At 48.8% G+C, this 22,305-nt stretch overlaps 1 protein-coding gene across 3 annotated transcripts in view; it reads right to left on the reverse strand.

Annotated features, from left to right (window-relative positions):
• Positions 1-22,305, reverse strand: part of AGO2 (argonaute RISC catalytic component 2) — a 1,138,923-nt gene that overhangs the window by 694,685 nt on the left and 421,933 nt on the right. For all 3 annotated transcript variants that reach the window (XM_069621684.1, XM_069621685.1, XM_069621683.1), the window contains exon 7: positions 9,122-9,209. In XM_069621684.1, the coding sequence (XP_069477785.1) occupies positions 9,122-9,209 (88 nt within the window). The remainder of the gene's footprint in view (positions 1-9,121; positions 9,210-22,305) is intronic.

The following is a 22,305-nucleotide window of genomic DNA, read 5'->3' on the forward strand; positions in this document are numbered from 1 at the left end:
ATTATTTGTTTGAGTGACCTTCAGGTCAGCTTTGAGATTGTTGATGAGTGCACAGAAATTGCGTGCAGCTTTATTGCTTAAAGCACGCCGCATTGATTCACATTCGATCCGTAGTAGCGTCGCTTTATGTCTGGCCCAACTTCTATAATTGTTTAATTATTTTTGTCATTTCAACAAGATTTAATTAATTTTGTTCCTCCTTCCTTAAAGTTCTTAACCTGCGTGTTTCACGCTTTTTGGGCCATATAGCCTCATCAAACACGTGTTTATATACACGCTGACGATCTTTCTGGATGTTCTGTGGTCGATCAATAGACCAAATAAATTCATGGAAAATGAGCGGATTATGGTATTTCACTAGACTATTTTTCTGGTTTTTAACCACAGGATTGTGCCATACCTCTGCTCTTTTACTGGTATGCCAAATTATTTGGGCTTCAAGTCGTTTGTGGTCACTTGTACCACCTTCTGTAACAGAAAAGTTGTACATTTCCCAAACAAGTTCGCAGATAGAAAAACAATCCAGAGCAGATTCAGTCGTCCCCGCCCCCATGTAGTGTCGGGTGGAAAATCACCCTCTATTGAACCATTCAAGAGCTTTAAATCCCATTCATCAAAAAAAACTCAACCACCTTCTACCATTCAATGTTATGTCCTTCCTTATTCCCTCTGGGTCTCTATGGTTAATTTGGATACATTGAGAATGTAGGTCTCCCGCTGCTACAACAACAAATGCCTCAGGATGGGACAACTTGACTTCGATAAGGATAATTGACACTGAATCAAGAAATTCCAGCAGTTTTTCTCAAACTGCGTTCCAGTATAGATTTAGGACTATGATCTTTTTTTTTGGGCGCCGTTTGAGGGTGTGACTGATTTTACTACCAGAATTCCTTCCTGCTGACAAGGAATAATTGTTATTTCACTAAATAGATCCGGTCTACAGGCTATTAAGAGACCCCCCTGCCCTTCCATCGGTCTTCCCTTTGCTTTACACGTTGCTGGCTGTACGATAAAGTTAAAACCCTCAATTTTAGGTGCATTGACTAGCCAGGTTTTGTGCAGTAGAATCAAGTCACTACCCCCAAACAGCAATGATCTCATCTCATTATTCCTGAATGAACTGGAGCCCCGTATATTCAAGCTAGTAATTCTTATGTTCTCCCTACTAAATAAGAGCCAGTACTACTCCGAATTTCTGGCAAACTTGCATTCTTATCTCCGGTAACATTAGCCAGGATAATGATTGAGCCCCACCCTTAGGCTGCACATCTTTGCTCGTTTGCCACTTATTTTGTGGGTTTATAGTGATAATTTCGAAAACAAAAATTTCGAAAGTCCAAATATCGAAAAAGAGTAATTTATTACGGTTTTTATTCGAAATGGGGGTTCCCTCCAACCCCCCCTTTATTTTTTTTTTGTTTTACGGATTTTTTATTCCTGGACCACAAAATATATAATAAAAATAAATTCGATATTTATTTTCTTCGATATTATTGTATCAACATGGTCTTTCGAATTTTTTTTTGTATTATTTTTCGAAATTATGATTGACCACCTATTTTGTGCATGTAGATCTTAATGCTGTACTACCACCTTCTCCTCAGTACCCCCAGCACCCGCCCCATACAGTGGTCTCATTTCATGCATTTCCAAGCCCTTGAGGCGCAGTTTGTCTGCCACATTTAGAATGGCTTTAACGCCCATCTTGGAGGCAAACCCTACTTCTGCCAAGCTTGTAAAACCAGACTCCGGGAAATGAACATACTCAAGATCTCTAGTTGAGAATAAATAAAGATCTGGTATCCTTTTGATCATTATATGAATTGCCCCCCTATTCAATGTTTTTTTTTTTTTTTACGCGGTTGGTCTCGCTTGTAAACCATAATCTAGGCGTTGCGTAAGGTGCCAAGTCCTCTTGGCGACTACCCATTACCAAAGTCTGATTTACAGAAGATTCCACTGTTGAAGGAACAATCCCTTCTCCCTCTCTTTTGGGTGATCTTGCTTTTCAGTTTCAGCTTTGGACAGCAACTTCTCATCTTCGCCATTGAGGGATTCAATTTGGATTTCCGATATTCCTGTGGTTTCTGCCATCTTGTTTTTCGCATCATATTGAATATTGGAGCTATTCTTAAACCGATGTCTCTCTGGGGTAGCACTTTTGCGACAGAATTTTGACGTGGTAGAAAAAACGGTGCCCATTTAAGCAATTTACCCGTTGTTTTAGCTCTCGCACCATCCTGTTGATGCGAGGGCATATGTACTTTTTCCTGGCACCACCCGTCCTCCATCTGGATTCCTATAGTTGCTTTGCACATGCTACCTTTGGCTGGCATGAATACTTTTTCCTTTCTGTTTTTCTTTGATTTAACTTCAACCAGAACTGTAGGGCCCAGGGGTTCCGGTTGTTCATCGGTTTCCCCCTCAACGTTTTCATCAATTTGCTTTCCCTGGCCACGGATTCCCTTGACAAAGTTTTTAACATTGGATCTTTTTGCTCCTCCCCCCCTTTTATATTCTTTGTCTTCTCTTGTCTACTCATTGACTTAAATGTCGTTTGATTAGGCTTTTGTTTTCTGAGCCTTTCTCTTCTCCGTCTCGTGTATGTCTGCTGTGAACTTTCCCTCCATGGTATTGTATTACCAGTTTCTTACTGTGCTGATATCTCAATTATTTCCTCTAGAGTTCCTGATGGCGATTCCATTTTCTGTCCAGCAACCTGTGCTAAACGGCAGAATTCTTCCATGACTGACTCAGAAAGAGGGGTGTCATCAGCTATTTGGCATGAGCATGGTAAGACCTCTTCGATTATCAATTCCATATCCGGATCTTTAGTTGTCTCCGTCGTTGTCTGAGATAAGCTAGAGCCTTCTTGGTCTCCTCATCTTCCTTCAGCAGTAAAGTCAATAGATCTTTTATCTCCATCAACTCACCACTGGGTTTAGAGAGTCCATTTTCCAGTTTAGTCAAGATGGGTAACACTGAGCAATTTATTACATTACTCTGGCCCACAACAGTGAATTCAAACTGCTCGATGTCTTTTGTCATTTCCGTAAGAATCCCTATGTGGGTCTGAAAGTCTCTTTTCAGCAGTTCAAATACTTTAACCAGTGAGTTGAGAACAAAGTTTAGGGCTGGAAGAGTAGGATCCCCCCCCACACCCACTCGATTTTGATCCGGGCTCCTTGAGGCAGTATTGTTCCAGTTTGCTGGTTGACTCTGCTTTGATTCAACAGAGGCCACAGACTCCCTTCTGGACTCCTCCATTGAATTGAGCACATTTCCTTGGTACGGGAGATTTTGTATTAAACTGGCCAAGTAGTTAGATGTCCGCGAAAGATCCAAGCCAACAGTTCAGATAGCCTATTTTCGGCAATCATATTTGAGTCTTCGTGTTGACACATGATGGCACTTCAAGTGACCGCACTCATGCTGTTATGCCTGCATCTTTGAAAAAAGCAATCAATTGAACCTTTAATATTTGTGGAAGACCAGATAAATTCATGTGCCATTGTGGATAGAGGATTTATTGTTTCCTCAATCCGAGACTCTGTTGGAGCCATATGAATGTCAGTTACCTGATGAATTTGGCCATAACTTGAACCGACTCACCAGGTGGAATGTTAAGATTTGGAAATCCTGAATGAGCTACTTCTAAGTGTGCAGATTTTTCCATATATGAGCCGTCCCATTGTGGGGCTCTAAGATCGTCCGCTAGCGGTCCACTCCTCAAGTTATAACGAGTTGACATTTTGCGTGAACTCGGTCCTTTAAATGCAAAACGCGGAAACGTCCCGTGAGGCACTCGCCGGGAGCCGACTACAGAACTTTAACTTAGTCACGTGATTCACTTCCGAGCAACGGCAAAGTTAAGGCTGTGTACCCCGTACAACTTGACTGTTTTGCAGTTATTGTTCCAAGGAATCAGTGGAAGGTGTTAAGTTACATGAAGTAATGAGGGAAGGATCAATGGATTTTTGCGCCCCGGCGGCTCCCGCTCTCACTTACCAGAGACTACAGTACACGAGCTGACTGCCCGCGAGAATCCGCAAAGGGTCCGCCTAGTTTGTGGATCTCGGTCGAACTGTCACGGCAATATAGGGGCTGTCTCCTTGTCTCCTGCCCCCGACTGACCACTTGTCCACCCACTTCTCTGCGCGCACACCATGCTCCAAACAATGTTTTGCCAAAACAATAGCACGCTGGCTGGGGGATTCTGCTGACCTCCCTCTGGTTTAGCACCAGAGGTTTCACTAGACTGACTTGGATTCCGATGGTGTTTACCCTTTTTCTGTTTGTGGCCCTCTTTGGGGTGGTTGAAATTTGAATTCTCTTTTCCCTCTTTCTTGTGCTGCTTCCCTTCATCCTTTTTGTGGGTGGCCCCAGAATCCTTGCGAGTGGCCCTGTTGGCAACCCACAAGTCAGCAGCCTTTGCAAACTTCTTAGGATCAATCTCTTGAGTGCTGTCTCAGCTTAGGAGAGCAGGCATCAAATATAGATTCCAACAAAAACAGATTTCCCAGGAAAGCAGGCATAGAAAATAGACAAACAGATTTCTCATTCCTTCAAAAGTGTTCACTCTGTAACCCTTAACCCAACTGTTAGGCAAGATTGTATGCAGTACCCTTTGGGTGCACTACAACAACTCTGACCTCCTGGCAATAGGAACCCAACCTTTGCTATAAGCTTGTACTACACAGTTTGGTAGCGCGTTGAGCAGCCAGGCTTATCTCAAGAGGGGTCAATGTGAGTTGTAGGGGAGTTACACGGATTCACAGTGACAAGTATTCAAATAAACACTTACACACAAGGTTTGTTGAATAAACAATTATTAATTTGTCAGAATTAGCCTTCAGGTGACTGCAATTGTTAGGGTGCTGGGACATTAATAGATCACTGTTGCATTTAGAATCAGGTTTAAGAGTTTGACAAAGAGAAAGGTTGTTATGACAACAAGAGATCTCACAAGTATTTCTCAAAGCAGGTAAGTACTTTTGTAAAAAAAAAAAAACAATGTAAAGTTAGTTAACCCTTTCCTGGAAGGAAGACCAAACACATTCACAGAGGGAAGAAGAGATATTCAGGGAGCCAGGCTAAGCCAAAGTCAAATGAGTAAAAATCCAGGCGAAACCGAAGCACTTCTCAGGAGGTACGTAAAAGTCTTGCACATTTAGTCTTTGTAGATCGATTAATTTAAAGTAAGGTTACAAGCCTTTAGGCTTGTTAGGTAATTAAGCTGCAAGCAACTCTACACATGCAACCAAGCAAGTCTCCAACGCGGACAAGTGATTACACAAGCGGTAAATTCTCTTAGACTGAACAGTACCTTTAGGTTGAAGCAAAGTGCAGCAGATGACTTCTATTCCTGTGCAGCTCTGCAGATCTCACTGCTCCTGGGCGTCAGTCGCGAGGAGAAGAGGGAGAACTTCTGGGGACTCATGCACTGCAAAGGGACGTCACCGCTCGCAACCAGCAAACTTCAAACTGTCAGTCTAGAAAAACTAGACACCCCTCGAACGGAAGGTAATGTATGATAATTGGTTGGCCGAAGACCAACCGCCTCATTTAAAGTGTTAAGAATATATGCTCATTAGTCATTACATAGCTATTAGCTCAACTAGAGTGCGGCCATTTTAAGATGGCCAGAATCGCCATTTTGTTTTCTCTCTGCTCTCTCCAACGTTGCCACCTTGCCTCATGTAAAACTGCTTTGCTGTAGTTATTATTTCGCTTCAATGGTCCAAGGTTACTAAAGACATGTTGAAACATTGCGCTGGAGAGCCAGACAGAAATGCCCGGTTCCCTCCCTCACATATCCTTGAAGGGCAGGAGCAAGGCATTTTAATCAGTACACGGATGCCAGCGAGTCCCCTTAAAAGAATAGCAATGTACAAAACTAATCTTAAAAGGTTTGAATTATGCTCTTCTTACGGCCCCCCTTTCTGAGCACTGTGAGGCACCAGAGAGCAAGCAGACCTCTAGAGCATGAATCGAAACCAAGAGATAGTGAGGCCTGGAATGTGCCAGTCCCCTACGCGCAGCTTTCCCATGAAAACAGAAGCGCTGTGTTCTCTCAAAGAATGGTGTCTGTAAATTCGAGATTGCAAACTGTTACTAAATATGGTGGTCTGAGGTGTCATACACGTCACCATGGTCCATCATCGCCTCCAATTCAAAGGGAATGAATTGGGGGCAGCATTGAATGTGTCATTACTGATTATAAGATGCTCATTTTGTATATATGTAACTGATGTACAATTTTCGCTCTCTTGCGTCCCCCGAGGTCTGTTAGACACACGTCGTGGGGCGTGGGACCATTTGGCCAACTGGGACTATTTGTTTTGCAATAAACCCTAGATTTTGGGAATACAACCTCGTGTCTGGTGTATCAGTTTGTGTGTGGTGATTCTGCCTTGTTTCCACATCCGAGGGTCTCTCAGAGGCCCCTTCAAAATAAGTGGATGTTCTGTGTTTCAGCTCCTCGCGTCTACCGCAAATAGCAACAGTGCAGTTCCTCGCTGTTGAGATGGACTTTCCTTGCATCTGTGGTCCCGCACTCTATTGAAGGGGCTCTGGCTCGGTCGGTCCTGCTTCCTGGGAGTCCGGAGGATGTTCCTGGAGCTCTTGGCCAGCTTAAAAGCAACACACACAAACTAGCAATTTGGTTTCCAGCAGCAACTCTGTAGAAATTCAACCACCAGCTCTGAGAGGATGTCCAGGTGGCTTACTTTGGAGCTGATTGGTCCCACCAAGTCAAGGGGATAAGTCGTCCTTACAGGGGCTTCTCCGTCGATACGAATTTAGAGTTTCAGCACAGCAGCAGGGCTTCACCGGGCAAACCAACGGTCCAGGAGTTGCAGCAGGCCTCTTCAAGCTCTTCTTTGGTTCCTTCGTCCAGTGATCGACTCTGCCTTCCAAGCCAAAAAGAATCGCCTTTTATGCAGGTTTCTCCCATTCATTCCAGCTCAGCTGTCAGTCACCCAGCCAAACACCACAGAGTGCATTTGGGTCTCCTAGGAGACTAAGCACAGGGAGTTCTTAAACCTAAGGGTGCTGTGTGTCACAATGTAAAAAGGATGCCTATGGAGTTTGTCAGACTCCAAAATCAAAAGAAACCAGGTATAAATAAAACAAACATACATGAGGGAGTGGGAAAAAGGTCTCTCTCTCCAGGATAAAATTAAAAGTCCTAAAGTCCAGCAAAAGAGCAGGGGGTCTCCAAGGTAGAAGGGAATTACCACAGAAATGAGAATCCTCCCAAAAATGGTGCTATTTGCAAGTAGCTGAAACCACGAAGTGCTGCTGATATGGAGTGTGTCCATTGCTGCCGCCGACCTTCACATCGTAATGCCGGAGTCCCCAGACGTCCTCCCCCTTGTCCCCACGACGGAGGCCCAGGAACAACAGGATCAGCAGGAACAGAAGCCAGCTGGACCTTTTTCTTCAGACTCAAAGTACTATGTAACTAGGGGTACTTAACTCTTGTGTGTAGCTTGCTTGCTCTCACTGGAGATTTGCATTTGCTGCCCTGTGCAGAGTTGCTTGCATCTTTGCTTTTCACAAGCCTCCCAGCTTGTAGCCCAACAAGGATTCTTTTTATGACAAACTAACATTGTGCAAGACTTTTGTGCTATCTTCAAGAAGTGCCTCAGCGACATTGGTTGTCCGGGCTCCCAGAAGACTCTTCTTACCCTCTGACTGTATTTATCTGTCCCTCAAAAAGTCATACATAAGTTACTTGTATAGCTGGGAAAGGGTTAATCTATATATCATTGGGGGATTGAAAAGTGCTCACCTGTTTGGAGAAACTTGTTGACCTGCGTTTCCTTCCCTAAACTATTCCTTTTTCCACAACCTCAGTATTGCATCAAGTGTTAAAGTGATAGATCAATGTGCACAGTGTCCTAGAAATTGAAGTCACCTCAGGGTGTAGGCAGTGTGTGTGTGTGAGACATCCCAAAAGGGTATCTACTTAACTGAAAGTGAAGGAGTGTATTTTACTTTTGCATATTGCCCTTTCTAAATAAGACTTTTTTAAAAGACTGTTAAATTAATGAATAATTTTAATAAGAAACCTTAGTGTTCTTTGAATACCCGTCACTGTGAACCTGTATGTTGCACCTGTACAGCTCACATTGACCCCTCTTGAGACAGGCCTGGCTGCTCAGTCACTCTACCAACTTGTGCAGTACAGGTGTGTACCAAAGGTTGGGTTACCCATTACCAAGAGGACAAGGCTGGTGTAGTCTCCCACAGGGTTACTACATACAATCTTGCCTAACAAGTGCAGCAGGCAGCTTCAACTTCCTCAAACTCCTCTAGACAATGTGCCATATTAAATAAACATAGGCCACAGAGCGACTATAGTTTTTTTTTTACAGGATAAATAGATTTGTCCGACATCTTGACCTTTGGACAAGTAGATTTTTAAATTAAATTCCTCACTCCCAACTGAAAAGGTCATTGTTGAGGGTAAAAACAATGGTGCACCGGAAACTTGTTAAAAAAATACCCCACAAAAAGAATTCAGTTCACAGACACTAGTCTGTTCTTTACACATAATGAAGAAAATAAGGTACACAATGAGACCCAGCAGCACTCCACTGAAGGAGGCTTGAAATGCAATCCAAGGACAGCTCTCCACACATTGCAAACCGAAGAAAATGGAGCTTAGCAATTGAGTCAAGCTAAAAAGACCAGACTCACCACCACAAAATAATCAGGCAAATCCTAATACACTAATAATATGATGGAGCCCCTCTGAAGTCAACCAGAAAAGATGCTAAAAAAAAAGGGGCACTTTACATTAAACAGCCTAGGTGGCAGCAATGGAACAGAATAGTCAAATTTAACATTGACGTACGGATGGAAGAAAAGTGAGAACGTTACAAAAAGAATTGAGAACGGCAAACACATTAAAAACAACAATATTTAACTAACCACTTCACAAAAACTGAGTAGCAAAGCAAAGTGGTTTAGCAATTATAGGAGAGCTGGCTGGCAGGCCAAACTAGGAAGCATCAAGGTACAATTGAGAGGAGTATTCAAATTAATTTAACTTGAAAAGGTCGCAAATACAGTGTGTCTAAAAACCTACATTATGAAAAAAAGTTCTTACGTTTGGTGACTTGCAGGCCGTCTTGTTACATTACACACTCTGTATTTTCGCTTCATTTGCCCACAGTGCGTTATCTCTACTTTTAGACCTAATATTAAAAGGAAGAGAAGGGTAAAAGAACAAGACATGTTTAACATACAGTATAGTGAATAGCAGGAAATCAATAAACCTGCAAGTATTAACAGAGTTAAATCATAATTGGATAAAGTCATTGCTTTTCGCTAGTGAATCAAACAAGACATCTGGTACTTGACATTTGAAGTTTGTTACATTTCTATAGTACCATATAGTGTTGGTTCTGCAACTCTCCGACCATTGACTTCAATGCGGCTGCCTGCATCTGCATATCTTCTATGGCTTGGACTTTTGGAGTATGTTAGGTCATTTTAGCCACTCACCTGCTATACTCATTTAGTTTAAGGGGCCTGAGCAGGACTAGATCCCAGTGCAGGGAAAGCGTCAATTTTTATCAATTTTTCAGTTTACTGTAGTAAAACCTGCCTTACAGTGGAATACTGCAGAGACACTGTCCCTTTCTCTAAGGTACTTGTGTTACCCTTTGTGATGTGCACAGAACAGGTTGTTAGTAGTAAACCCATTTTTACCCTTGTATGATGCACAATTATGCACCAGTGATTTTAGCAAATTAATGTCAATGCTCCATGTGATTGGGCCATTTTCCATATTAAGCATCTTACTGATCTTTTAGGTCAGAATTTGACCTATTTGGTCATGCACCTTCATAGGGCCCGGGCAAGGAATTCCAGGGTCTTGGGGTGGTTTGTCCTCAATTCATGTTCAATCAAAGGCAAGCTGACCTTGACTGGACGTCCGCTGCCTGTTTAAAATGTGTCCCTTAACATTGGAGGGCTGGGTCACCCCAGAATGGATTTAGATAGTTAAAAGAATGAGGGCACCATGATAGAATGCTAGAGGACCGCAGCTGTGGCTCAGCATTGGGCAATCCATGGGTCAAGGCACTCGAAATCATCCTACACATCTAGCCAAAACCAAACTACACCTACACCAAAAAAATACTACCACCACACCCACTATACATAAGACCACCTGCAACCGGGTGTTAGGAAAGATTTTCTTTTTGCCAACTTTCCCTCAATAGTTTCCTATAGAACCACAATAATTTTGCTCTATTTTTATCCTGCTCTGAAATTTTGAAGGGAAGTAGAGTAGGAGTAGGAGTAGTGCAGCATTTGTATAGCACCTTTAACCATTAGTATGGTCCCAGCGTGCTGTAGGTTGAATGCCATCGGGGGACCGGAGTACGAGTATGGGAAGAAATACGAGGTGCAAGTATGCGCGTGTTCATATTGGCCAGTGCCAAAGATGAGGGGTGGCCAAGTCCTTGCGAATTACCCATGTTCCGTTATTTTAAAGGTTGTTGTACCATGCACTGTTGCCACCTGCGTGGTCTCTTGGACTTCTGGCGGATCTGTAATGCATGGAGGGTGGCGGCGTTGTTAAACGGAAAGAGCAAAAAAAAAAGCAAGAGAGCTGTGATGTGCTGTTGGCAGTTTCGGTTCGGAGGGACCAGTCACTGTGCGTAGGTGCGTTTTCGGTCAGTTGGCGTCATGTGGAGTTTGGCGAGGTTGTGTATGGTTTGTTTCATTGTCGTGGTGTTGGTGTGTGGTGCTGTAGAGGTATGGTAGGGTTTAGTTCAGAAATAGAAGAGGCTTATTTGTTTCTAAGAAATGTGTTAATTCCCTCCACCTTAGGGACCCCCTAGCAACTTTGCTAGATTCTGAGGACATGATTTTTTTTTTGTCTCGAGAGCGCAAGACCCTTTTTCCCCACTCATGTATTTAAATGTGATTTTATACACGGTTTCTTTTTGGTTGTGGAGTCTAACCAACTCCATAGGCATCTTTTACAATTGTGTCACAAAGCACCTCAGTACAGTGCAACATGGAAGTCTCCCAGATTTCCCAAGGTTTAAATAAATTCTCTGGCTGGGGCATGTCTTGGAGCCGCCATGGACAGCATGACTTCTTAGATGCTCCTGGCTGGCTCTGTCAGAGCGTAATATCTCCGGTTCTCCGCTCCACTTTGCAAGAAATCTGATGGTCTCGCATCCATGAAGGCGAGAGGACACTGTCGCTGGGCTGCCAGAATCATTTATGAAGTTATAACGGCGTTCCAAGGTGCGGACCTGGCGCGTAGCACAGCAGGAAAATGGCAGACGACCAGTACGAGAGTTCTGAAAAAGCCATACTGAGGTGGAGCCCGGATCTATTATCAACCCTCTGGCCCTAGCGTGAATGTGACCTGTCTCCGGTTCGCCGTTCGAGGGACTCCCGGAACCTCCCCCTAGATGCACGGTGTGTCCGGAGCAACAGCCTTGGGACCCACTGGACTAACCCTACTTTCGCCACCCTGCATGCTGCAGCATCTGGCCCACCCAGCGCTTCTTAGGAGAGCCGCCCCCACCTAGCAGCGCGTCTCAGGGGGCTGGGGAGTTTCTGCTCGCTCTCCATCTGGATACCGGCTCCCTGGTGCGGGCGCCGCACCTTACAACGGGTATCCTCATCCGGCCGCAACACCACGCTGCCGCAGGGTCCGGAAGTCCGCCTGATGGGGAAGAGCTCCACCATCCCGCGTGCCCTGCACGGCTCAGTACCCGCCGGGAGGACTCGTCTCCTAGGAGAAACTGAAACTGCTCCGGAGCCTGCATAGAGGGGCTGCCAATGCAGCCTCAGACATTACATTTCACCTGCAGCTGCTGACCCAGATGTGGTGTTAGCGGGTCTCTACGTGCCTGAATTCGCTGCTTTAACTCTTGCTCAGCCTCCCGAGGACTCAGGGTGCCGGGCATCCCAGCATCCTGATTTGGTGCCTCTGCTTACCACAACAGAGGGCAGTTGGGTGCACGCGGAGGCCCCCCCCCATAGTGCGATGCGCCGCTGACTAGCCCGCCTGCCCAGCTCCAGGGCCACTCAGTAAAGTAGGACGGTGTTGGAGCCAGCAGCATTTGGCGCTTCGGAGGAGGGAGGTTGGGGGGGCTTGCGCGCGGCGGCTTTCAGGGGAGTGGCGGGAGCTACGAATTTACCAAGTAGGGGAGACCCGAAGAGTCACTGAAGAAGAATCCCAGCAGCACCCCACTTTCCTCCAAAAACTGTGCTGCAATGGATAAGACAACAAGGCACCCAGGCAAATGGACATTGCTGCACTTATGGGAAACACCCTGGAGAGGCCGCTGAAGGTGGATGCCTCTGGGGAGCAGGCGAGCAGCTCGCATGCCATCCAGGAAGCCCCAGAGTTGGAGAGCCTAGCCAAGAAATCAGACTTGAGGGACCTAATGGCCCTGACTAAAGAAATTCAGGAGAGAACTGAAGATGTCACAAAGAAGATCGACTCCCTCGACAAGCGGAGTGAAGCAGTGGAAACTCGTACGGTGGAGGTAGAAAACACCCTGTGTGAGAAATCCTACGAATGGGAAAAAAGCCAAGAGAGACTAGTGGCCCTGGAAGCATGCTGCGAGGAACTGGGGACAAAGCAGGAGGATGCGGAGAACAGATCAAGAAGCAACATCCACCTTCGAGGAATTCCATCATCTGTCTCGGATGCAGAACTGGAGGACTATGTATTGGACTTGTTCAGATTCATAAGGAACAAGTTACTTACCTTTAACTGTTGTTCTCCAGCATGGGTCTGGCATGGATTCACATGCTCATGAATATTCCCTGTCGTCGGGCTGGGAATCCTCCGTAAAGAAAAAAAATCAGTTTCGTTTCTGAACTGTCTTTCTCTGGGTCAAACTGCCCCCAGCCAATGACTGACCTCTACCTAAGCCCCTCCTCTGGCAGCCATCTTCAGATTTGGTTGCACGTAAAGTGGACCAAGAGAAGAGCCGCAGAGGGGTTGGAGGGAGGGTTCGCATGTGAATCCATGCCAGACCCATGCTGGAGAACAACAGTTACAGGTAAGTAACTTGTTCCTTCTCCAGCATGGGGTCTGCCATGGATTCACATGCTCATGAATACAAGAATACATGGCAGTACACACATGCACAACCATGGGAGGTGGCAAGGCTCAACATTAAGCATTTCAACAACTCAACATTAAGCATCTCTTACCTCCTCACCGGCTCACCTTCAAGCGAACAGGTTGCGCAGCACTGCTTGGCCGACTCTGGACTCCTCCCTGGAATCCCAGTTGACGCAGTAGAATCTCGTGAAGGTGTGCGTCGACCTCCATATAGCAGCCCTGCAGATGTCCAGCAGGGGCACACCAGACAGGAACGCTGTGGTAGCAGCGATCACTCTGGTCGAATGGGCTCTCGGACAGCCGGGCAACGGTCGGTTTGCCAACCGGTGACAGTGCATGATGAAGCCGGAGAGCCATCTGGAAATGGAAGCCTTTGAGAGGGCCTTCCCTTGGTTCACAGGCCCAAAAGGTTCACAAACAGCTGTGAAGTTCTCCAGAAACTCTGTGCGGTCCACGTAGAACTTCAGTGCTCTAGCCACATCCAGCGAGTGCAAGGTCCTCTCAGCCGGCGACGGGAAGAAAACGGGTAACATCAAGGGCTCGTAGAGATTGACGTCCGACGGCACCTTGGGCATGAAAGAGGGGTGCGTCCTCAGCACTACCCTCGTCTCGTGGAATGTCAGGTATGGAGGTCTACACGAGAGGGCCTGGAGGTCTACACGAGAGGGCCTGGATCTCTCCCACTCGTCGTGCAGAGGTGATGGCCACAAAAAATGCTTTCTTCCACGATAAGAACTTCAACAGTGCCGAATGCAAGGGCTCGAATGGGAGACCCATGAGCCTGGTCAGCACCACATTGAGCTTGCACGCCGGGTCCGGAGCCCTCATCGGCGGGACCGATGGGAACAGTGCTTTCATGAACTTCTTCACCAGGCGATGAGACCACAGAGACGACCGCCCCAGAGTTCTGGTGTAGCAGGAAATAGCCGCCAGATGGATTTTGATGGAGGCGTGAGCCAGCCCCGCCTTGGCCAGCGAGAGCAAGTACAGCAGCACTTGAGGGGCCGAAAATCTGAAAAGGGTTGATCTTCTGTGCACAACACCAGACAGAGAACCTCTTCCACTTGTATCCATAGCACTTGAGAGTCGAGGACGCCCTGGCCTTTGCAAGCACCTCCTTGTAGTCCGCCGGGATATCTTGCCCTAGTGCTGCAGGAGCCAGGCCTGCAGGTTTAGCGATCCCGGATCATGATGTAGGATGGTGCCTCCTTCCCTGGAGAGACGATCCATGTCCGTCGGCAGTTTGAATGGGGGGGTTGGGGAGGGGATGCTGACTTGTCCAGAAGGTCTGGCAACCAGATCTGCCTCGGCCACACTGGTGCGAAGAGGATCATCCTGCACCGGGACCATCTGAGTTGACTGATGAGTCGCAGCAGCAGCAAGGGTGGGAACCCATACAAGAACAGGCCATCCCAGGGGAATGAGAATGCGTCGCCCATGCTTTCCGGCTGGGGAAACCTACTGGTGAACCTCCGGCACTTGGTGTTCGTCACCGTCGCGGATAGATCGATTTGGAGATTGCCCCATTGTCTGAATAGGAGATCCACTTGATCCTGCCGAAGCTCCCACTCATGGAAAGAGCACAGTTCCATGTTGAGCGAGTCTGCGATGGTGTTCTTTATTCCTGCCAGATGGAAGGGTACCAGATTCTGCGCTTCCTTGGAATAGGGCTGGGGATCTTGTGCCCCCCCTGATTCCGGATGTAGAACATTGTGGTGATGTTGTCGGTGAAGATCCTCACCACCTTGCCCTTGAAGGACGGGAGGAAACACCTGAGGGCTCAGAACACAGCTTGGATCTCCAGGACGTTGATGTGTAGTGACCCTCCTCCGGGAGCCAAAAGTCTCTTGTGCAGAGATCTCTGGTGTGCGCTTCCCATCCCTCCAGGGTCACCGTTTCCTGATGTTCCAGGGTCTGGATGTCCATGCCCGCCGCAAGAGGCGCGCAGTTGCCCCACCACCAAGTCGCTTGGCGGAAATTCTCATTGAAGGAGATCTTGTCTTCGAAGCTGCCCGTCGCTTGCATCCAACGGGCATCGAGGAACTCCTGTAGTGGCCGCATCCGCAATCTGCAGATGCACAAGGTAGATGCACAATGACATGCCGAGCAGGGACTTGATGGACCTCACCCTGGCCACTTCCATGGTCAACAGCCGTTGTACCATGCCTAGGATGGCCTTCGTCCTCTCCTCCGACGGTGAAGCCAACCGTGCCACTGTGTCGAGTCTGGCTCCTAGGAACAGGCTTTCTGCGACGGTACCAAGTGGGCCTTTGCAAAGTTGATCGAGAATCCCAGTTCAGTGAGCAGGCAGACGGCCTTCGCTGTGTGATCGACGGCAAGTTCTCTTGACTTTGCTCAGATGAGCCAATCGTCCAGATAGGGATATACAAGGATCCCTTGCAGGCACAGCCGCGCCGCCACCGGTGCCAGGCACTTGAAGACCCTTGGCGCCGACTTCAACCCAAAGGGCAGGGCCTTTTACTGGTAGTGCCGCCCTTGGACCACGAACCGTAGGAACTTTCAATGTCCTTTTCGTATGGGGATGTGGAAGTAAGCGTCCAAGTCCAGCGACGACAGGAAGTCTCCTTCCTCCAATTATCCTAGCACGTGCTGAAGGGTGACCATCCAGAACTTCTGGGACTTATGTATTTGTTGAAGCGGCGAAGGTCCAGGATGGGTCGTCAACCACCAGTCATCTTTCGGACAAGGAAGTACCGCAAGTATACTCCGGAGCCTCTTCGGGACTAGTTCTATCGTGCCTTTTTTTAGCATTGCATTTACACTGGCCACGGGTGGTAGACGGGGACACTTTCTTTGGAATTCCAGAGTGCCAGTTGGCCAGGGCATCCAGCACCCAACCGTTGATGGAGATGGACTCCCATGCGCTGACGAATTTCGGCAGCCGGCCTCCCACCTGGGAGCTTGTGTGGGGGCCCGATGTCACGGCCGGTTCAATCTTGCTTCGCCGAGGCCTTGCCGCCTTTGCCTCCTTGGTGACGACGACAGTGTCCTCCGGCCTTGCTGCAGCCTCTGTAGGCTGCCTGCGACGACGAGCGGGCCGCTTGGTGGTACGATGTGGAACCGCAACCAAATCCTTTGGAGGCAGCTTGGGACCTGCTTCCGGGGGTCCGAAAGGATGGCCGCCGTTAAGGGAAGGGAGAGAACCCAAGGCCCGGGCCGTCTCGGTGTCCGCCTTGATGGCCTGCAGCGAATAGTCTACTGCCTTGCCAAACAGGTTGTTCCTGTCAGAGGGCATGTCCAGTACCCTGGTCTGAACGTCTTCCTGTAGGATTTCAAGGGCCTCCACCCTCTTGTAGTCTGGCAGGAAATCCAGGAGCGGCGCGATCTTGAACCACAGCTCCCCGTCGTAGAGTGCCACGATCGCGAGGGCGTTGTCCGCCTTGATGGTCGTCGCCTCCGACGAGCTGACTCGTCGTCCCATGGCATCCAGCTTCTTCGCCTCGCCGTACGGTGGGGAAGTGGATGTCGTCGCCCCTGCCGATTTCTTCTTGGCCGCCGCAGAGACCACTGAATCCGGGGAACGGCTGAGCTCTGAGGCACATCAGGGGGGAATCCGGGACCCAGTACTTCTCATACCGGTCCCTCTTCGCAGGAGCCGTGGACGGGTCGTTTGACCAGTGATAGTCCCTCTTCCCACAGGTCATCTAGTAACGGGACTGAAAGGACCATCTTGCTCTTGGCCACCCGTCGTTGGTAGAGGAAACCCTCCTTCTGCTCTTCGGGACAAAGTTGGAAAAGCTCCGATGCCCTGGCGATCATGGCGTGAAAGGAGGCAATTTCGTCGGGAGGGAAGGCCTGGGCAGGGGTGATGGGAGATCCGTCCCGTCGTCACCACCGTCGTCGTCCGTCCCCGTCTCATCCCTCGGCGTAGTGGAAGGCGGTGAAGGCTGGACTCCCATGCGCTGACGAATTTCACCAGCCGGCAGGAGGGAGTGGATGGATTCGCCTCTGCTTGTTCGGTGGGCTTCCCGACGGTCCAAGCGCAGCTGGATCGTCCACTGGGGGTAAGGGCAACCTCGCCCTCCTCTCCGTACACAGGGTCTGGATGGCCATCAAGGTCGCTCCTGTGCTGTCCTGTGGCGTAGGCATCGGTTGTGACGGGAGCGACAGCTGGGACGTGGGCTCCTCCATGGCCCGCGGCTCCTCATCGGCGCCACTGTTGCTCTCTACGTCCGCCTCTACCGGTATCCCACCCGTAGGACCGGACTTCCTCAAATTTCTTGTCCAGGATATTTGCGACGCCAACCAGCTCATCTTCGGGGGTGGCATCTGTGTCCGTTATGGCTACCGTGCCTCCCTCTTTCTCATCCCGGGGTTTCACAGGGGTCTTCTCGATGGGTTGAAAAGAAGGTTCCCTGCGGGGTGGCAGGGAAACTCTAGGGCCAAGAGTCTGTTCTACTGGGATGGCCTCCACAGGCTTCGCCAGCGCCTCCTCAACTCCTTCAATCGAGGCCTTCGCCGGGTGAATCAGGGCCTTCATGAATTTAGGCGCGTCTAGGGCCTTCACCTTCAGCGGAGGGTCACTGCCTCGTTCCCCACCCACCCCCAGCTTTCTCCATTGGGACAGACCGGGCCTTCTCCTGAAGCTTACCTGGGTTGTGACTTCCTTTTCCCCAAGCCAGAGCGTTGGCTCGTGGTTGATGGCATTGGGGACATCGCGCCCTGCCTGGCAGCCGAGGACCCCAAACCAACGGCGCTCCCGGTGCCCGCAGACTCGGTGCTTTGCCTTTTGTTGGGCCCCCGTCACCAGAGCGCCTTCAAAGGTCTTAGAAGACCACTCGGACTCCTCACCTGCTGGTGGGCTCTTCGCCTCCAGCCAGTCAGCGAGTCGTTTACGAAGGTCCTTTATGGTCCAGACGGACATGTTCTTGCAGAACGCACAGTACTCCTCCACTTGCAATTTGGCGGCATGAAGGCAGTAGAGGCACCGGGAGTGCTCATCCTCCTTAAAGACATTCTGCAATCCAAATCCAGGGCAGTTCCTAAACAGCTTAGATCCAATAGGCGTTGTGTCTCCTTTGTCCTGGGTCATGTCCACGCAGGGTGGGCCTCAAAGATCTTCTGGAATCCTCCAAGAAGAGAAACTCGACGAAAAATCGCTCTTGAGGGGCGTAGAAAAATTCCAAAACGGGTCCCCATTGATCGGAAGAAGAATCGGTGGAGCTTGAGGATCAAATTGATCAAAAAATAAGAGAAACTCTTAGAAAAAAGGCAAACCACAGTAAAAGCTTGAGAGTTATAGCACGAGGACTCCCACACTTGAACGTGCGTTAAAAATCTGAAGATGGCTGCCAGAGGAGGGGCTTAGGTAGAGGGCAGCCATTGGCTGGGGGCAGTATGACCCAGACACCAGTGTTTGGTTCTTAGTAGAAAGACAGTTCAGAAACGAAACAAACTGATATTTTTCTTTACCGAGGATTCCCTGCCTGACTGAGAATATTCATGAGCATGTGAATCCATGCCAGACCCCATGCTGGAGAATTACCCTCCCAGATGGTTCTCCGTTGAAGATAGATCAAGTTCACGGAACAGTTCCGAGACAGTTCGCTGCAGTTCCTCCAGACGTCCTCGCCAGAGTCCACTTCTTTAAATTAAAAGGAGGAAATTATGCACAAGGCCAGATCAATGCAGCAAATCTCTTCAGAGGCTCCAATATCTTATTATACCAAGACCTCGCCTCCTCCACCCTCCAGAAAGGAAAGTCCTCTACCACTGGGGCTTTCCAACATCGGTGAAGTTCACCTGGGAGGGCGCCCAGTGGCAGATCCACTCCATGAAGGAAGCCGAGAAGCTCATGGGCATGGCGGGAACAGAGGCGAACTCCGATCCAGAGGTTCATTCTCGGGACCCCACCAAGAAGCAAACCACAGCAACATGATCGCGGGTCAGCAGAAGGCGTAGGATCCGCGGACCACCCGGCAAAAAACCCAACCCTGACTGATCCGCTCTGTCTCAAGCTGAAACCTCTGAATACTCCGGGTGGTTCTGCGGGCGCACCGGCGATTGATCTCTGGAGAGCCACCCCGTGCTCTGAGGGTAAGATGGTGGGACGTGTTTCCTCGGTGAGGGGCCCCCGGCTCACTGTGGAAATAGAAGCGGGATGGTTTGGGATTGATGCCATTGCTTGAGCCTGGAACGGTACCATAGCAAAGTTGCTCTTACTAAATTCAGATCACTTGCATGCTCGGTCGCACCCACGCTAGCCCAGTTGGCCACAGAGCTCACGGTTGGAGCCATCCAGTTGTCCCGTTGGGAAAGTTGGAGTTCTTGATTGGGGTGGTGGGGAGGGAAGGGTGGAGGGGGGAAGAGGGTGAGGGTTGAAGATGTCCTTAATTGGGGTAGAGAATCCCCTCGCCTCCACCCTCTAGTTGGGGAAAAATGCACCACAGACATTTAGGTTTAATCCAGAAACACATTGCCAGGCCATTTATTCTACAGCGTTACATGAAGGTGCCAGCAGGACACAGTCCAAAGCCGAAACCATTGCCTTACCAAATGATGCAGGATGATGGAAACGCACTAAAACTCCTCTCCTGGAACGTCCAAGGGCTTAACTGCCCGGGTAAGCGCAGATCCGTAGAGCACAGGTTCGGCCTGTTACTGGGGGAAATAGTACTCCTGCAGGAGACTTATCTGCTGCAAATAGATGAAAAGCGCTTTAGATTTAAAAGATATTAAAAAAGATTTATTAGCCACCTCTGGGTCAAAGAAGAGGGGAGTAGCCATCCTACTAAGTAAGGGTCCCTTTATCCAGAATTACAGTCAGGAGGGACTGTAACGGAAGATTCTTCCTAGTGAAGGGACTACCGGTGGAACGCCAGATAACCATAGCGACAACCTATTGTCCTAACTCCGACCAGGACAAATTCATTACTGGCCTGATCCCGACCATCCTCGCCTTCGACGAAGAGGTTCTCATTTTAGGAGGGGATTTTAACCTGGTTCCAGACCCTCTACTGGATAAAACTCTTCACCCCCTCCCCAACAAAATCAGATTACACACAAGCTCTGTCTTTCGTGAGGCTCCTCAGAGAACCGGAAACAGTGGATGCCTGGAGGTTGCTTAACAATGGGATAAGTGACTACACATTATTCACACGCGCACATAGGGGGTTCTCACGCATAGACCTACTTATTTCCAGCGATCTTTCCATGTATCGACAAGGCGGAGATCCTCAATCGAGTACTCTCAGATCACGCCTCAGTAGCTGCAACCCTTAACATATCAGAACATCCCCAATCCCCCCCCCCTCAAAGGTTTTGGAAACTTTATGACACCATCCTTTTGGATGTCGGGGTCAGAGGAGAAATCAGCAAAACACTCACTAATTACTTCTCTGAGAACTCCACCCCCGAGATGGCAATAGCTACTATCTGCGACGCCATGAAGGCGGTTGTAAGGGGTGCTCTCATCAGCGCAAGGGCAGAACGGAAACGGTTGTCTAGGTTAGAGGCAGGAAGATTTGAGAAAGAAGCGTCAGTCCTGGAAAAAGAATTCCAATCCTGTAGAACCTGGAAAGCACAAAGGGCCTTAGTTAAAGGGAAGACTGCACTTGAAATGCACTGGGCTGACCGTTCCACCAGATCACTAGCTTTCACAAGGCAATTCTACTACAGTAAAGGCAATAAAGCGAACCGAATACTCGCATTCAAGCTTAAAAAGACACATAGCAGGAACATAGGAGGACATAAAATCCCTAAAAAATACAGCTCCGGGGCCCGACGGGCTCATGGCAAGGTTTTACAAAACCTATGTGCAAATTCTGGCCCCCCCAACTCTCTATTCTATTTAATTCTTTCCTCTCTACAAGCGCAATCACCAAGTCAATAGCTGCGTCGTTTACGATGCTGGTGTACAAGCCGCAGGAAGGACCCTGAACAGGCCTTCTCCTACAGACCTATTGCCCTCATGAACAAAGATGGGAACATACTTTCAAAAATCTTAGCGTCCTGACTGAAATCCTATCTCCCAAACATCATATCTAACGACCAAACAGGGTTTATCCCAGGGAGGGGGACTCAGGATAACATCAGACGGGCCATAGATGTTAATGTTAAAGGGCATTTCTACCGCGCACTATCACCACTGGAGTGGTCCCCTGGCGGCTCTGAAAGAGGAAGGGACGGGGGAGGAAGCTGGAAAAGTGCAAGAGAGCAGTGATGTACTCTTGGTGGCCTCAGCCTTGTGGGTCCGTTGGCTGGGCCTGGGGTGTTTGCGGCCGGTAGTCATTGTGTACTGTTGTGCGAGTATGTGCGTTTGGATCATGGCTAACTATAAGCATCCAATCACACAATTGAGGGTCAACAGCGTCAGATCCGAAACAATCAGCATCACCGGGGAACAAGGCAGGGTTGCCCACTGTCGCCAATGGTCTTTGCCCCATCAATGGAGCCCTTTGCAAATAGGATCCGATGGAACCCGAACCTAAAGGCGCTCAGGGTGGGGAGCACGAAAACAAGATCGCACTATACTCGGATGACGTGTTATTAACCCTGGCAATACCAAACTCGTCCCTGGGTTTCCTGTGGGAGGAGATCGAGGAATTAGGACGCATCTCTGGGTTTAGGGTCAATATGGGCAAATCATCTGCGTTAGCAATTAATCGCACCGAATTGCAAAAGACACAGCCTGGTCCCTGCCTACCAATCCCCTGGGCTGTGTCCGAGTTTGAATACCTTGGGGTTCAGATCCCCAGTGATATCTCGCGCTTGTACCGATGCAACTTCCCTCAGTTATGGGACAACTTGGAAGGATCTGAAATATTGGGTAAATCAGGAGATCTCATGGTTTGGGCACATTGCTGCTGTGAAAATGAACCTACTCCCCAGACTGCTATATCAATGCATGACACTTCCAGTGAACATCCCTGCGAATTAACAGCGTACCTTACATAGGAACATACTACAATTCGCCCCTCTCAGGTCTACCCCACCTATACGCTATCAAAGTCGAGACCAACCAGGGACCCCCAACGGCTACAGCAGTCACCGTTAGCTGCTGGAAGACGGCAACACGAAAATGGGGCTGCAGAGCTCCGAAGGATCCACTAACCCCTATATGGCACAACCCCGAGTTTTCCCCTGGGAATCCCCCTCACAGCTTCCTGCGGTGGTCTGGAAAATATATCGGACTTCCTGGAGGGGGGCTCACCCATTACATT

Source organism: Ambystoma mexicanum, chromosome 5q (genome assembly GCF_040938575.1).
Source record: "Ambystoma mexicanum isolate Mex_15411 chromosome 5q, UKY_AmexF1_1, whole genome shotgun sequence".
NCBI classification, from domain to species: domain Eukaryota; kingdom Metazoa; phylum Chordata; class Amphibia; order Caudata; family Ambystomatidae; genus Ambystoma; species Ambystoma mexicanum.